At 42.1% G+C, this 16108-nt stretch overlaps 1 protein-coding gene across 3 annotated transcripts; it reads left to right on the forward strand.

The window, feature by feature from the left end:
* Window positions 1-736: 736 nt before the first annotated feature.
* Window positions 737-13648, forward strand: drm (odd-skipped family member drumstick). 3 transcript variants are annotated; one of them, XR_001339095.2, is made up of 4 exons: window positions 737-1411; window positions 6155-6676; window positions 9813-9921; window positions 11134-11185. XR_001339095.2 is itself a non-coding variant. In XM_014358433.2 (3 exons), exons 2-3 carry the CDS (start codon window positions 6447-6449, stop codon window positions 11207-11209), a joined length of 306 nt encoding a protein of 101 aa, XP_014213919.2. In that variant the 5' UTR covers window positions 737-1411; window positions 6155-6446; the 3' UTR covers window positions 11210-13648. The 3 variants fall into 3 exon arrangements, 2 of the variants coding, with proteins under 2 accessions (XP_014213919.2, XP_089445967.1); XM_014358433.2 differs by lacking the exon at window positions 9813-9921 and having other exon boundaries at window positions 11134-13648; XM_089589841.1 differs by lacking the exon at window positions 11134-11185 and having other exon boundaries at window positions 9813-10272.
* The last annotated feature ends 2460 nt before the right edge of the window (window positions 13649-16108 follow it).

Genomic DNA, 16108 nt, shown 5'->3' on the forward strand with positions numbered 1-16108 from the left:
CACGGTATATTGTTGCAATTGACAATTGCCGAACCATATGGTCAAGAGTGTGCATAGAAATTACAAAAGGGAGGGGGTGGGGGGGGGGGCCCAAAAGATGGGCTTAAATTTATGCTGCGGATTTTCCAATGCCCAGAGACTCCCACCCCCGCTCAATCGTCGTCGTTAAGTCCCATTTCGGGGGGTGGAGAGGAGAGGAGGTGGACGAGAATAAGCTGGAGGAAGGGGGGCGGTGCCTCGGCTATATTGGCAGTGGGGGAGAGGGGTATCCTGAAAAACGACACAAGCAACAGCAGGAGTAGCAGCTTTCTCTCTCTCTCTCATTCCCAAGGAGCCATCCGTGTCTCAGAGGATTTGTGAGTAAGCGCGTTGCTATTCGGCGAGCACTGCACGACGAGGACGCCGCTATGCGCGCTCTCTTTGCCTCTGTCTCGCTCTCTCATTCTTGATCCTCTGAGTCAGAATAGAGCTGGGCAACAGCAGCGGCTGCAGCAGCAGCAGATAAAAAGCGCTACTGCCTTTCCCTCTCCCGTGGCGGTGCGCGACGACGACGGTAGGCAGCATCAGCAGTGGAGTAGCAGCAGCAGCAGCAGCATCAGGCAGCCGTCTCTGTTGCTCCAACTGCATATTATATTATAGCTGGGACTGCTGTGGGACCAGAGCAAAGGGGGGGAGAGAGAAAGAGAATGTGAGCAGTGGCGCGGTGGCGGCGCTTTAACGGTGGCGGTGGCGGCTCGTGTGCGCCTCGCTGCTTCTTAAGCGAAAGAGCGAGACGGAAAAAGAGACCAAGTCCCCGAGTTCGGTAGGGAGGTCCCCCCGGTCCTCCAACCAGAGGCAGGCAGTGCAGGAGCGAAAAGGAGAGCGAAACGGGAGGAGCAGGAGCAGTGGCAGCTAAGCGAAAGAGAGAGACTTGCCAACCAGCCTGCCTACCAACCTTTGGCGTTACACGTCTCTCTACGACCTACCGTCCGCTCCACGGGAAAGAGAGACTCTTGGTCTACCTATTCGGGCTACCAAGTGTACCCAGCGCCCGGCCAACCGGACTTTTCTTCAGTCGACGCCGCGCACCCAAACGGTCCAGACCTACTATCTGCACTAACTACCACTGCTACGCCTCAACCGTTCACTTACTTACTCACTCGTCTTTAACTGACTCGCTAAATCGCTGCTCTACTTATACTTTAGTTGACCGCCACTCTTGTGTCCTCTCCGACGCTCTCGAGTTGGAACTACGCAGTGTCTTTCTGTATCAGTGGAAGAGTAACGAGTCTGATTTACCGGATCATCCGTTTGATCAATACCAGAAGGAACAGCGGCAATAGCGGCAGTGTGCCACTCATCATCGTCGATCAGTAGATAGCCGACAGCGGTGGTACCAACAGTCAAAGGAACCCAGCCTCTTAAAACACACGTGAGTAATCCCATGTCAGTTTGATACTTGATAATTTCATATTAAGGAAGATCGGAAATTATTCATACTTATTTAAGTTGAAAAATTTCGCAGTCTATGAGAAAGCATCTCTTAACCTGTTAAGCATCAATAATTTGTTTTTTTTTTTTTTTTTTTTTTTTTTTTGTTTGATGGAGCGGGGAGGGAAAAATCTTTATAGACACCCCAGCTAATCTGGTGGTAGTGTCGGATTCACCCGGTGTGCCTATACCGACAAAAAACTAAACTCCCCGCATGGGACAGGTCCGTGAGGACCACTCCCCTAGAAGACAAAAGGGCATAAGAGGAGAAAGAAGAAGGAAAATAACGGAGAATTTCGGAGGCCGACTCGCTCTCGAAGGGATGAGAGGAGGGGGCACTTATGCATCTGGGCGAAGCTCGAAATAATTTTCCTTTTTGGAGCCAGTATGTAGACACAGAGGTCCTACATTTGTAATTGCGGGTTCATCTAATCAAGTCACGAGCATGCGTTTAAAGAGGAAGGCTAGAGGGTGTGGTCGTGCCAAGGGGGGAGGGAGGCGCCCGGGGCAGCCTGTAACTGGTCGAAAAAACCGGTAGCCGCTCGGGCATGCCGGCTTCTGTGCTCTGGCTCGCTTAGCGCGCGCGCAGGGCGGCGCACAGTAGCAGCATGCACGCTCCCGGTTGGTGGCCCCCTCCGCAATGCCCGGCTCTTACAGTCTTGGCACGTGCACTTCATTTTTATTTCTCGGCTAAAATTTTCATGCTCTACACAAACAACGAAATGTGCGTATCAGTGCTATTTTAACTTTCAGTTAACTTGTATTTATTATTATTATTATTTTTTTTAATAACAGGATTAACGCGGGTTGTACGCTAAGAGACATATTGTACGTGCCTCTGGTAAATAGCTTAGTTGTTGAGGCTTAATTTGCTTCTCAAACTTACCTCGTTCTTTCTAATATTTCAATAGAGATTGGACGTTTACGATATTGATATGTGACGAATTGTATTTGAGACGTAAAGGTTGAAAAAAATTAATTGCTGCTTCGAGGCTGCATGTGCTCCCTGAACCTCGATACCATAAATGATATATAACTTATGCTACATTGACTCTTTAGCAACGTTCTGGTTGTGTAACGTGAGTCACAAGTCGCATTCATGGCGAGGACGCGCGGTTCCTTCCAGTAGAATTGACTCCCACATCGTGGGCACGAGTCGTTTGCCATAGGAACATTTTATCAATCGGCTGTCTCCTCGGTGGCGGGTGCGGTTGTCTCGTCAGATCACGAGTCCAATAACTGTGCGGTAATCGTTAGAGACAGAGGCGGACCATCTTGATACGTCAGATGTAGTTAGTATACCGCTATGTGCATGTAAAGAAAAGATCACGAGTCGGGAGCGTGACACAATCGCTTCGTCGGGTGTACATTCAATGGAAAATCCAATGACGCGTTAACGATCAGTCTCGAAACTAATCAAATCCATCCAGTAATGGGCATACACCTGTCTGGATATTTGTTCTTGATTTTAAAATATTCTTTCAAACAATAGATTTAGCCACGAGCATCTCGTTAGCTAACCACATGGCAATTGTAATTCAATTCTAAATCTGTAATTTAAAAAAAAACATAGCCACTCATTTGAATTGTATCATCATTGTTTTAGAAACTTTCATATATTCTACACTTTGTGTCCACTGATAAAAGGACTCTCGAGTCGAGCGATCAAAAGCAAACCCTAACGCCTTCCGAAAGTGAAAAGTCACGTGCGCGTAATCCAGTGGCTGCAGCACACGAGCGAGACGAAAAGAAGGGAAAGATACGTATACAGGTACTATGCGAGTCCAAAAGCGAAAGAGGAGAAACACCTCGAGAGAACCAGAGAAGGAGAGATAAAAGAAAAACAAGCCAGCTCTCCAGTCGTTACCTATTATACCAAGCGCGTAACACGGGGGCCCAATTAGGTCCTGCCGGCCGTAAGCTACGGCGCAGTTAAGTAGCTAGCTAGACGGCTTCGCCCGCCCGCAACACGTATATACCTAACTACCTGGTGTAGCGGTAGCACGCGCCGGCGGCTTATTACTCATTCGGACACGCCAGCAGCGGCGGCTTTTATGCGCTTGGCACGACTAATGTAATGCTCTACTCAAACTCTAGCCACGATAAGTATTAGTGTACTTTCGTGTCGGTACCTGCTTACGCACGTTTGTAGCGTATTTTTCCTTGGAAATGGTGTATCGGCGGTAGCTGGATTATGCGAGAGCGTGCCTTGAATGTGTTATGAATGTGAATTCGTTGACTAGGTAAGGAGGGAACGAGTATTGCTATTCCAAGTTGGCTTACGATTGGAAGTTGAACCTCATGGCATCTTAGCAACGTATACAAAGGCTACCCGTCGTGAAGGAATTTCAGCTTGTACCAGACCCTTTTTGGCACTATATTAGCTATAGGGCAAGCCAGTGTGCTGCGGCTCACTTGGTGTGGGCCTTAACGTTATTTCATTATTGCCGAGTATACAGCTAGTAAATATCACTACTTTTGAAGCTAAAATCCTTTGACGGTCGTAACGATTGTATTTGGTCATTTTTCAGTATCCTTAAAAGTATGGCAACTAGGGTTAGTGGTAAGATTCTTGCCAATTAGTTGGAGCTCATCAATATACTACATCCTTGATTTAGTAAGTCAGGACGAATAATCTTTTGTTTTGGAACCTTCATGCTTTATGACGCAAACTTAAACACACGACTTACGCGTAGGGTTTTCTAGGAAAACAAACAATTGCAAGGTACTGACAACATTTACGAAATATAAGCCTATTCAATAAACAGTAACACACCTCTCAGTAGATTAAATTATTCTCTTTACCACATTAGGCTTGCATGTAAGATTAGTCTTAGCTCAGTTAGCGTCAGAGATAACCAGACTAGTAAATGATTTTAATGGTGTCTCAGCACTTCTTCCACTCTCGTCAATGTTTCTATTTTACTTAGTTCAAAATGTATACCCCCAGGGAGTTGCTATGTATTGGGTCCTTGCAAGTCAAATATACTTTCATTTCACCGTTAGGCTTGTTTTAACAATAAAAGTCCCCTTAACTCGTACACATTTCAGATACTACGTTTAACAATAAGTCTTGAAAGTATCCAAAGCAAAAGCGTCTCTGAATGAGTTCTGAAAAAGAGCACTTGCTCATAAATACATCGATGGTCAAAAACCCAAGTTCAATGCGACGATACAATATTCGTATTATAGATATGACGTTTAAATAATAATGGATGAGCATATAGTAATATAGGGTTATAAATTTATAATTTATTTTTACTCATGAACTTTAAACTACAATAAAGATGTTATACTACAAATTACCAAGGATACTAGTATCTATTTCTTCAACAAAGCATCGTTTTATTTCTTCAGTTTTGTCATTTCTCATAGAAAAAGATAATGAAAGTGTACTTCCACCCTTTAGTCACACTCTTGCACGACAGCAGAAATCTTTTTCCAAACGGGTAGTTTCCCTTATTTGCGCGTCGGCGTTAACTTGAGAGAAATATAAGTACTGCCAGTGCTACACTGTAACCATTGCCTATACTTACCACCTGTAGACTATAGTTGGCCTGTATATACACAGTGCTTTTGTTCAGGTAGACTGGTTTTACGACTCTTGCGCGTGTTCTGGCTCACGTGTGCTGTGTTGTACAGTCGTTTGTTGCAAGGGGCTGAAAATTGCCGTGCTAATTTAATTTTCTTACATTGGTTACCAGTTGATTGCTCTCTCAGTGCTGTTTGACTTGAATAATGAAGCTTTGGTCAAAGGGGACAAGGACAAAGTGATCTTGTAAAAAATTTTCTTCGATGCTAAGCGTGAATCGTCAAAGAGTATCACATGCCGCGAAAGATCTGCGGACGATAATCCATAAAAATTTCTAAATTATAATCGAACGACTCTTTTACCGAACACTCGAAAATAATTGATTCCCTCGACGAACTCGCAGTTAAGTCCCACGAACGAAAATTCCTCGCAATAAATACGCCCATCTCGTGTACTAACGACGACATAAAAAAAAAGTATACCGATCGAGAAGTAGTATCGAAATAAGTAAGTAGTCGGGTTGTTTGTCGGTTTGTGCCGGTGTTGTTATAACGAGAGCGTTTTCCCGATGCCGGACGATTTCTCCCGGTACGGATAACGAGCGAAGAGCCCCCCGTGGCGTCTTAATGGCCGCATTTTTATAACCCCACGTCTCCTCTTTCTCTAGCCGGCTCGTTTGTGTCGTCTGTAAATATATCAAACGGGACCCCAAGACTCACTGCTGTTGATTAATAATTCGTTTCGACTCGTGCGTATATATTTATTATATCTTCATTTATTACCATATGATTTTTTTCCCAAAAATTCAGGGGCAAAGACAATATTATAGTGGTTACATGATAGTATGGGGTATATGGAGGTTTATCGACGCGAGGGAACAGCATTACGAAAGATGGTCGAGAGATGATCGCCGGTAGCTTGCAACTTCTGTTGCCGATCTCTCCTTTGTCCGAGAGTACAGTATCGGCTTGGTACGGGCGCTAAATAATTTATACACGCGCGACCCCATCACGGCCTCTATTCTAGAAGCATTGCGAACACTCGTTACTTGCAACAAGTGAAATAAAAAAGAGTGTAAAATTAGAATAAAAAAAAAATTAGCAAAAAATTTGAAAAAAATTACAGTGGCTTTGATATGTCTTGTGTTGGCAGGTATACAAGTGTGTACATCGTTGTCATTGTCGTCGACAAAGAGGCGTGGAGGTGGAACGGAGAGCGAGAAAGAGAGAGCAACTGCGAGCAAGCCTTTGGTGAAGTAATAAAGAGAGAGAGACGAGATTGTACTGTTGCGCTGCTGCGGCGGCGGCGCACAACAGAGAAAGAAAGAAAGAAAGAGAGACAACTGCTACAGCAGTACTACCACTACTGCCAGCTTTTATATATACATATACATATATATATCTCGTCCGTGGGTCCCCGGCAACGGGTGGGAATCCGCATAAGGATGTTCGCGATAATGTCAATGGAGACAGAGGGGCACGGCAGGGAGTTCGGCCGCCGGCAGAAGATGCGAGCCAAATGTACGGTCGAGTTTGTCTGCAAGTACTGCCAGCGGCGCTTCACCAAGCCCTACAACCTCATGATACACGAGCGCAGCCACAAGGCCGACGTGACCTTCACCTGCGAGGTCTGCGGCAAGTCCTTTAAACGCCAGGACAACCTCAAACAGCACAGGTATTTACATACAAATTTTCTACTTTATTTTTATCTTCTTTTTTTTTTTCATTTTTCCAATTTAAGTATGTTTTTCTCCGTACTATACTTATTTCAAATACTTGCATACCGATCATTTTATTATAATGCACACACTATGTATTTAGCTTCTATGGGTATTTTCATACGTTATTACACAGATGTGTCATTTTTCTTCATCTTCTTTCGTAGCACCTTTTGACATTCTCCTGTCGCGTAATCACCGGTAAATCACACTTTATTCGTGCGCTATTTAGCCAAGGGAATAATATCATTATGTCGTGGTCGAAATAACGTCACCTTATTTTCACCCAACTGTACGTACATGTGCATACACGTATAAAAATTGCTGTCCACATCCAAGTATATATACATTCATACTCGGGGTGCTGCTACTACCACCACGACTACTACTACCACTACTACTACTATAGGCGCTTGCGATACGATAATGGCGCACGCGAGCGCGAGAGATCAATGAAGAGAGATAAACCGGTTTCTATACGCTCTCCTAGAAACTAATACAACGACGATGGCGACTCTTCGTTTTTCAGCGACGCGACGGTCTGACTTTTCCTTCATTTCATCTTCTTGACTTTTTTTCTTCCAATTACGTCGATCGGTTTCTTTCTCGATCGCGTTCTTTCGGTGGCATATAAGCAATTGAACTTGAACACGAATACAAAAAACGTCCTGTTGTTGCTGCTGCTTTTGTTGCTGGTAATCGGTACGCTCGTGTTCAAAAAAATATAACAAATAAAAAATTAATGGTACATGAAGGTATATCGGATAGATTGGTAAAAAAAAAAAAAGTCATTGGGTTACGCGAAAATCATTTCCATTATCATAGATATGCGACGTGTGTATATGTACACGTTATATTTGTATGAATGATATTGTCATGAGATCATACAATATTTATACACACGCGTTCGATAATACCAATTACGTTTAACGACATTTAAGCGCAGAGAATCATCATAGACGCGTGTCGTATAAATTCATTCGCGTTACGCGCATGTCCGTGAAACATAGCGCCCGACGATAAAGTAACATAAAGGCATATGCGTACGTGGCAAAACCAACGTCCGAAAAAAAAACGAGTGGAGAATATTATTTTCCTCGAGGATCGTTGTACGCGCGCTAAGCGACGATTCTTATCGCGTTCGAGGACACCTGGTAGAAAATACCGATAACCATATTGTTTCGACAACTTTTGGGACGAGGAAAAGAATAAGGCAATGAATAAACGCAATGCAAACATTTGGCCTGAAACTTTCCGATTTCCAACCGATTCCCCCGATTTCGCGGTACACGCGTTTACCTCGTTCGAGTGACAAATACTGCGCAAAGTACAATGTATACTCGAACATACGATCGCTTTATTGGGCACGAGATAAATGTCAAAGAGCACGTACAAAGCGATTGCAAAACGCTATCCATTAAAACAACTGAAAATTCATTAATCAAACAGATAATATTGTACCTTCGAAAGGGGAACAATCGTAAACAACACACCGCGTGCGTCGCGTCGTTTGAGTAACAATAACCGAGAAAAAGAGGGGGGGGAAGGAGCCCGCGTAAACGGAGCAGAAGGAAAGGGCACCAGTGAAAATCGTCTCTGAAATTGATCGCCGCGTACGGTCGCAAATCACCGGTTACCTACCCAGCGACTTGAAAACCTCAAGTCGGCTGAAGGGGTATAGGTGTACCATACGAACGCAGGAAAGGGCATGCAGCAGCAACAACAACGGCCGCAAGAGGTATATAACGGCCACGAGGGAAATATGATGATGATGATGATGATGATTATTCCCGTCGCGGAAGCAGCGGCACGTAACCGATAAATCAGGCGGATAACGCGCCCAGATCGTATAACGACGAAACTTTTATTATTTGTTTATTTATTTATTTTTTTTTCTTGCCTCTCTCTCTCTCATTGTTGCTCAGAGTCGAAGGTCACACAGCGGGTTTCTTGTTATTATTATTATTATTACTATTATTTTTTGTTTGTTTGACGAAACTCAGTGAAATAATGTGGAAAGACAATATCTCTTGGCATGCGAGAGAGGGACGAGCTTAGTTTACGACTACGCGTGTCTGCGAGATAATATTGCATGTAAGTGCTAAATACGCTCCCAAGACAGACTTGTAGATGGTGTACGGAGGAAGTAGTTGCAAGAATTTTTACTTTTAGAACTATGATGTGGAGTCATTTACAAAGCAAATGAAAGGGCGTGCATCGTTAACTTTTACACCTATTAAGATTGGTTGAGCTAAATGACGGAATATTCATTGGGATTTTTATTCTCTTGAAGATTACTATGGGAAATTGAATATATTCCGTTGTAGGTCACAAGTTTTTATACAGTTAGTGGATTTTAGCTCAGATAGTCTCAACGTTTCCTTTGTCTTTGTGGGTAGAATGGTATTAGAGATCCTGGCTCCTAAGGTCTCGATATTTGCCTTGTTGTACATTGTAAGCTGTATATACATGGGGTAAAATGACTTCAATTCTGTGTATGTTTACGTAATAACATAAAATATTAATAGTCAACTTTATCGTAAATTATATTAATTTCAGTATAGAAGTAATAAATCTCAAAATATGGATAATTTTACCACGAGTTTACGGCAATTGCATGGTTTTCCTCATTAATAATATTACTTTAACCTAAATTTCATAACTTTATAAATATTTAGAAAGCTCCTTTGAGAAGATTGAAATCTTGATTGTTCCAATGTAGAAAGAATCTTATCAAAGAAGGAAAGTTCACTGGAAAAAATATCCATGTTTCAAGAAACATTTCCAACACCCATAACTTGGAAACAATTATTTCAAAAACTACGGTAAAACATACGCATCTTGTGGTCCTAATCGTTTTACATACCGTAGTTCTTGCAGTAAAAATTTCCTGTAACTCTATTTTTCAACTTTTATGACTACAAATCAATGAAACTTATTTCTTACTGTCGTATTCAACAAAACTCCTATACTTACTGTATACCATATATACTTACTTACTACTAATTATATACTCATATGGTGTATTATGACCTTGTGTGTAATGGCGGTGGTCTTGTTTGTTTTTTTTTTTTTTTTTCTGTTCTGTTGTAGATGTGGGTGGCGGTGAGCGGGAGCTGGCTCTCGGGACCTACTCCTGCCTTCTCACGCGCATTGTATCTCACTCACCCACAGTTTTTACACACTTTAAACACATACCCACGTCAGTGTAAAGAGAAAAAATTATTATTATTATTATATGCGTCGTCGATGTCTGTTGTTCTTTTTGTTGTTTTTATTATTATTATTATTACTTTTTTTTATTTGTTAAAAAAGATGCTCTGGAAAAATCGCTAGCACTACACTGTCTCTGAAAGCCCTCATTAAAAGCCCTTCCACCACATTGTACCATCCGATGCTAATACACTGTTTTTACACCACTTGTTCGAACTGCTTTGATCGCAAGCACTTTTTTTTTCTTCGTCTAATAATTGAGCTTTTGTTTCTTGTTATACCTATATTCTGTTCGCGTTTTTTTATCATCCCTAGAGTAGTGGACGCGCGTAATGCGATTGTTTATCCATTACATTTATTATTATTATTATTATTTTTATCATTATCATTATTAATTATTGATTTTTGGTCTCAACATATTGTGATTTATCATTAACCTACTGCTTATAGACACTATAAATATTATATATACATATATTATACATACATGATGACAACATATTATTTTTTATATATAACAATACATTGTATTTGAAAGGAAAATAGTCCTCTCAATTTTCTGAATAACGCACCTAAGCATGCCGTACTGTACTGCACTCTATTTTATACTAACCACTATCATTTTCATACGGTTTTGGACTTGGGAAGAACAAAATACGTCAAGTAGAAAAATAACAATTAATCATCGGTAATGAGTACTTGCAAGTACTTAGTCGTATTTGCATTTCGAGCGCACCTATACTGGCACTTCACTTACACGCGATGACAATGATTGTCAAGTAGTCTTGAGGACAAGTCTTACTTTTTTTCTTTTTTTTTTCACGGGCGTGACTGTGATACTTTGATGTTTTTTGTTCATTACTTTTATTTCGTCAACTTGTCCTTCTTTGACGCACGTTGTACTTTCAAGAGTAAAATATGTCGTAATAATCTTGTCTCTACTTTGCTCCGTCTGGTGTATATACTTGACTACAAAATGTAAGACGCGTCGTTTGAGAACAAAAGTAAGTTGTGCTTGTTTGGGCGGCTCTCGGTGCTGAATTCACTTACTTGTGAAAACAAATTTTTTTCTTCCCAAAACCACTCATGCCATTGCAAGGAAAAATGGAAAAATATAAAAAAAAAAAAAAAAAAAGATGAAATGATAAAATACCAACACGTCCCATTCTGACCTCTCGTTTTGGCACAATCTCTGTTCCAGGAGCATACACTCCGTTCCCTTCAAGGGCTCCAACGGCTACTCGAACGGCTACTCGAATGGCTACTCTAGGTACTAGAAGCCATCGCAAGTGCCTCCTCCCCGTCCCTCTGTCCACCTACCCGGTGGTCCAGCATCCCCCGTCAAATTTGTAGATTACCAATTTCCCGATCCCCCTCCTTCACTCCCCACGTCCATCGTAGTCGGACACACGCACAGTCTATACACATACACACATCATCACTCATGTGTCCGATAATTGTGGTTTCAAACTCGCCACACTCACGTGCCGGCGCTGATTGACGCGGAACCTTCTGTTTTTCTCTTATTATTTTATTTCATTTTTTTGTTCTTCCACTTCCTTCACTATTATTATTATTATTATTATAAATATATTTTTTAAATAATCAACTCCCGCGCTCATCTCGCTAGTCCAGCAGTCCCTCTTCTTCTTCCGACCCCCTTTTATTTCTTCTTACTCAGCCTCGCCTCTCCTTTCACGTCAAATGATCCTCTGTTTTCATCTCTTGCCCAACACGCGCGTGTTCATACGTTACAATAATTTAATTAAAACAAAAACATACACCTGCCCCGCTTATCCCACCCCAAGTGACAAATCAACAAACATACAAGTCGACATGACAACCCCACCAATGTCGTGGAAGAGGAAATCAGCAGCATCTCACCTACAGTGTACTTTATCCGTACGAAAAGAAAAAAAAGGAAGAAAAGGAAGAAAAAAAACACCATCAGCAACACCATATACGGAGGGATGAAGAGAAGCAAGCAAGAGCTATAAAGACACCGCCGCAAGCCCGGGGGCCAGATCTCCGTGCACGGGCCCACCAAATTGGACCGTGCGTGTAATAACACCGAAGAGAGAGAGAGAGAGAGAGAGAGAGAGAGCGAAAACAGGTAGAGCTACCGGGGATACGCCGCACGCGCTCGATGATTCGGCCCTTTTCTCGCATAGGGGCTACCGGGGGACCACGCCCAGCCCTCCGGCGACATATATACACACACGCGTACACGGCCCACCCTCTCCCCCCACCGCCGCTGCTGCCTCTTGCATTCGTGTTATACATTTGTTTGACGTCGTGTGTGCGTGTGCGTGTGCTTAATACTGTACGATGATCGAGCTGTTTGCAAAGTGGTGGCGGCCCGATACTTACGCGATTTCAGTAGGTATACTCATACACGTACTGATCTCGTTGTGAAAGGTGCACTGTTGATCATTGATGCATGTCAATGTTATTATATTTATTCGTCCACCGACTTGTTGTTGAATTGTGTCCCACACGTATACTGTGGACCGATGCAAGAGTTCGCGTGTATCGTTTTATCACTCTAGCGACAATTGCGCAACGCCCCTTACACCCCGGGGAGCAAATATGTTACCCTTTACGGCTGATTAAAGAGAAACTTATTTGGCGTGTCATTGTACACACACGGCGTCGACTTCGATCGAGCGAAAAACACCGAAGAACAAAGAATGACACGGGCGAAACCCGATACTGTCTCGGTGTATATAATTATTTATGTGTACCTATACTTGTGTATACTCGGACGCGACGGAGGTGCGAGCGGAAAAAGTGTCGCGCGAGAGCGAGTAGTGCGCAAAGTTATTCAGCGTCCGGTCCCGGGGTGTATCGCGTTACCAACGCGGAAACGACTAGCTCTTTTTTTTTTTTTTTTTCTTCCCCGGTCTCTCCGTGCGAGGGGGTGCCTTTGCACGCTCACCTTGGATAAAGTCAACGAGACGGGGACAGAGAGGGACACGAGGGGATCGTCCGTGTGTAATTCAATGGTGGAGAGATTGTCGCATATGGCACGGCTTGTTTTACCTCTTTCCCCCTTTTTCGGGATTTTTACTAGTACCGTGTGGTCTCGAGCGGAGCTTCTATTTTTTTTTTTTTTTTTTTTTTTTTACCCGAGTAGTTTTCTTCCGTCCACTTTTCCCTTTTATTTCATCTGTCTCTTTCACGCCCAATCTCCCCCTCAAGAAATGAGACTGCAGTCGCGCTTTGTACATAGCTTAAAGTATTACGGCGTTTTTTAATATTATTATTATACATTATTATTATTAATATTATTAATTATTATTATTATATATACATTGTAGCGAGTAATAGGACTTTTGCAAAAAAAAATAATAAATAAAAAGAATGAATATATATATATATATAAATTATATTATCGACTAGTTTTACGATGAAAAGAAAAAAAAAAAAAAATTGAAAAAACAAACAACGATGATGACCGGATAGTCCTTTAGTCATGTAACTCCTTTGAAATGGTCCGAGTCGATGGTGATGATCGAAACAAAGATTGGATAAACAAACGAAAAAAAAAAAAAGATTACGTAAGCGCTAAATAAATAAATAAATTTAAAAAAAAGAGTCGCATCCTGTTGTATCTAGTGCTTTGACGATTTTGATGCGTACGATCGATGAAAACAAAAGGGAAGCATGTATGATAATAATGATATGTATATGTGTACGATCGAGTCGCATCGAAACGAGTGAAAGAAGAAAATAAAGACAGAAAAAAAAAAAATTATGTTGGTCGCTTTTTTTTGCTACTTTGCCTCAGTTTTTCTCTGTTTTTTGTCCTTTTCAGCAAATCACGCAGCAAAAAAGGGGAACAAGTAAGTACGAAAGTAAACAACGCAAGAACCATCGAAAAACCAAGGGTACACCGAGTGATCGGCCATTGTTGGCATATGTGCTTGCAAGTCAATCATTCGATCGAAAATGTACAATCAACGCCGATGCTCAGTTAAAACATGTACCGTGTAAGCAACACACGTACCGACATAATGTGTTATATTTGCTCCAATTGCGCCTTATCTTATCGTCCTCGAGCCACCCATTTTTTCGCACCACGTCTCATGTGTGATTTTCGCGCTTTTAAAATCCTCACTCGATGCCATTGCTCGGTTCTTCTTTTCTTTTTTTTTTTTTTTTTCTTTTCAGAAAACGCGAGCCAATTGGCTTTCCGATGACAGCAAAAAGGTGTCTCTTATCGTGGCGAACGACACTTGGGTAAATTTTGCAATCCAACGCGTAAACGGCGAAACACGATGGAGGAAAACACGCTGATAATTTACAATCGCGGGCTATCGGCATTTGTCCCGGGATAATTGAGCGAAAAGGCACGCGCCCTCGCACACGTATGTGCATACTCGAACTTTGACGCGCCCATCGGAGATATCGATGTTTTCACTTTTCGAGAAGAGCTTGGCCGAGAGCAAACAATACATGGGTACAACATCAAAGGGACCGCCGCGAGCATTTGGCCGTCTTATCGCGCTGTAATCCAGAAAAATCCAGAGTAGACGCGCGCTCCAACTTTTTCACCAAGGAGATAAAGCTCTGTCAACAAAATAAGTTGTCGAACACACCACCACGTTTCAACAAAAAAAAATCCTCTAATCATGTTACTCTTTTTTTTTTCTTCTCATTTTCCTTCACTTTCTATTGTATGGCACAAAGTGCAAAGTTTCCAAAATGCTTATACAGAGCACCTACACTTTCATCCGTTGAATATTCAACTCTCGTCTTCGGAGAGAGAGAGAGAAAATTGAGGGGGTGGAAAAGCAGTGCAGACGCGCCTAATTCGAGGGTCTCGGCTCTGCGGGAGCCTCCGGCTCATTAAGATCGCTAATGTCAGGTTCGCGTCCTCGCTGGTATACATGCAGTGAATTGTACGCGCGTTCGGCAAAACGAAGAGGGCAAGTGGTGGAGGAAAAAAAAAAATGGTCCCCGAAGAGAGGAAAGACAATGGACGAAAATGAGAAACGGCAGAACAATGCACCAATTTGTCGATCCGCATGTATAAGCGCGAGAGGATGATGCGCGTCGGAAGCGCACGCATGTATATATAATATGTATAAGACGCAACATTTGTGCTTTCTCTTGGCGAGCGAGAAAATCGCTAAGCGCACTTGTATACATGTACACGCATGTGGTATTTTCTTCCATTTACTTATAATGTACGTCCATGCATGTGCACGGCATAAATAATATGGGAGTCGAGGAGGGACTATTTCTCGCGGAGCGTATATTATAGGTACCCACATCTATGTACATGTATGTAGTTATTGGAGATGAAAGGCAGAAAGAGAGAGAGAGTCGAGACTAGCAGTCATATCGCTTATATGCTGCTGTTGATGCAGTGGAGACTGCGGCTTGTTCGACAAGTCGTTTCAATCAGCGTTGCATATACATTATGCAAATCACCCGCGCGTAAGTGAGTGCAGCCTTCCTTTGCTGAATATACATGTATACATATATATATAAAGGCACGAGTACTGGGATAATGGTATGTGCGAGTCTCTCAATTTCACGTATTTGTAGGGTACATAAATGTATTTCGGAGGGATATATATAGTAACTTCGTTTGTTTGATATTAAGTTATGAGGTTGTTTACGCGGAGCTTTCGAAAGCTGCTCACTAGCTAGGCTCGTTATGGAATTTTAACAAGAATTCTGATGGGGAATTTTTTGTCTTCTTCAATAGGTAACATCATCGAGCCATCTACGCTCAAGCTATTGTTTTCCGTTTCAGTCGAGGTTTTTTTCCTTGCTCTTTTGCTGTTGTTGATCCATTTCGAGACATATAACCGTCAAGTTCGACACAAATAAGTTTATAGTTATCTAATAATGTTGAGTTACCCTTCGTTAAAACTTACTCGTAAAATGTCCTTTGTCACAGTACGTTTATATAAACAATCGGCATGTAAAGTTTCGAATCGATCAGCACGTGTTCTTTTTCTTCCAAAGTCTTTGAAAGACTGACAAAGTATCTACCTGCCGTAACAACAATTTAAGTCAACTCATCTATTATATAGGTATTGGTATAACTTACATGAAGACACTCAATTTACAGCAACAGCCGGCTAAAAGGAGTAGTGGACGGTTAGAAGTAACTCTTACCTCTTCGGGCGATGTAGCTGTCTGTACGGTTGCTGGATACA

This window comes from Copidosoma floridanum, unplaced genomic scaffold, assembly GCF_036245765.1.
Source record: "Copidosoma floridanum isolate Cflo_tuat_1 unplaced genomic scaffold, Cflo_Japanese_pri ptg000009l, whole genome shotgun sequence".
Lineage (NCBI taxonomy): Eukaryota > Metazoa > Arthropoda > Insecta > Hymenoptera > Encyrtidae > Copidosoma > Copidosoma floridanum.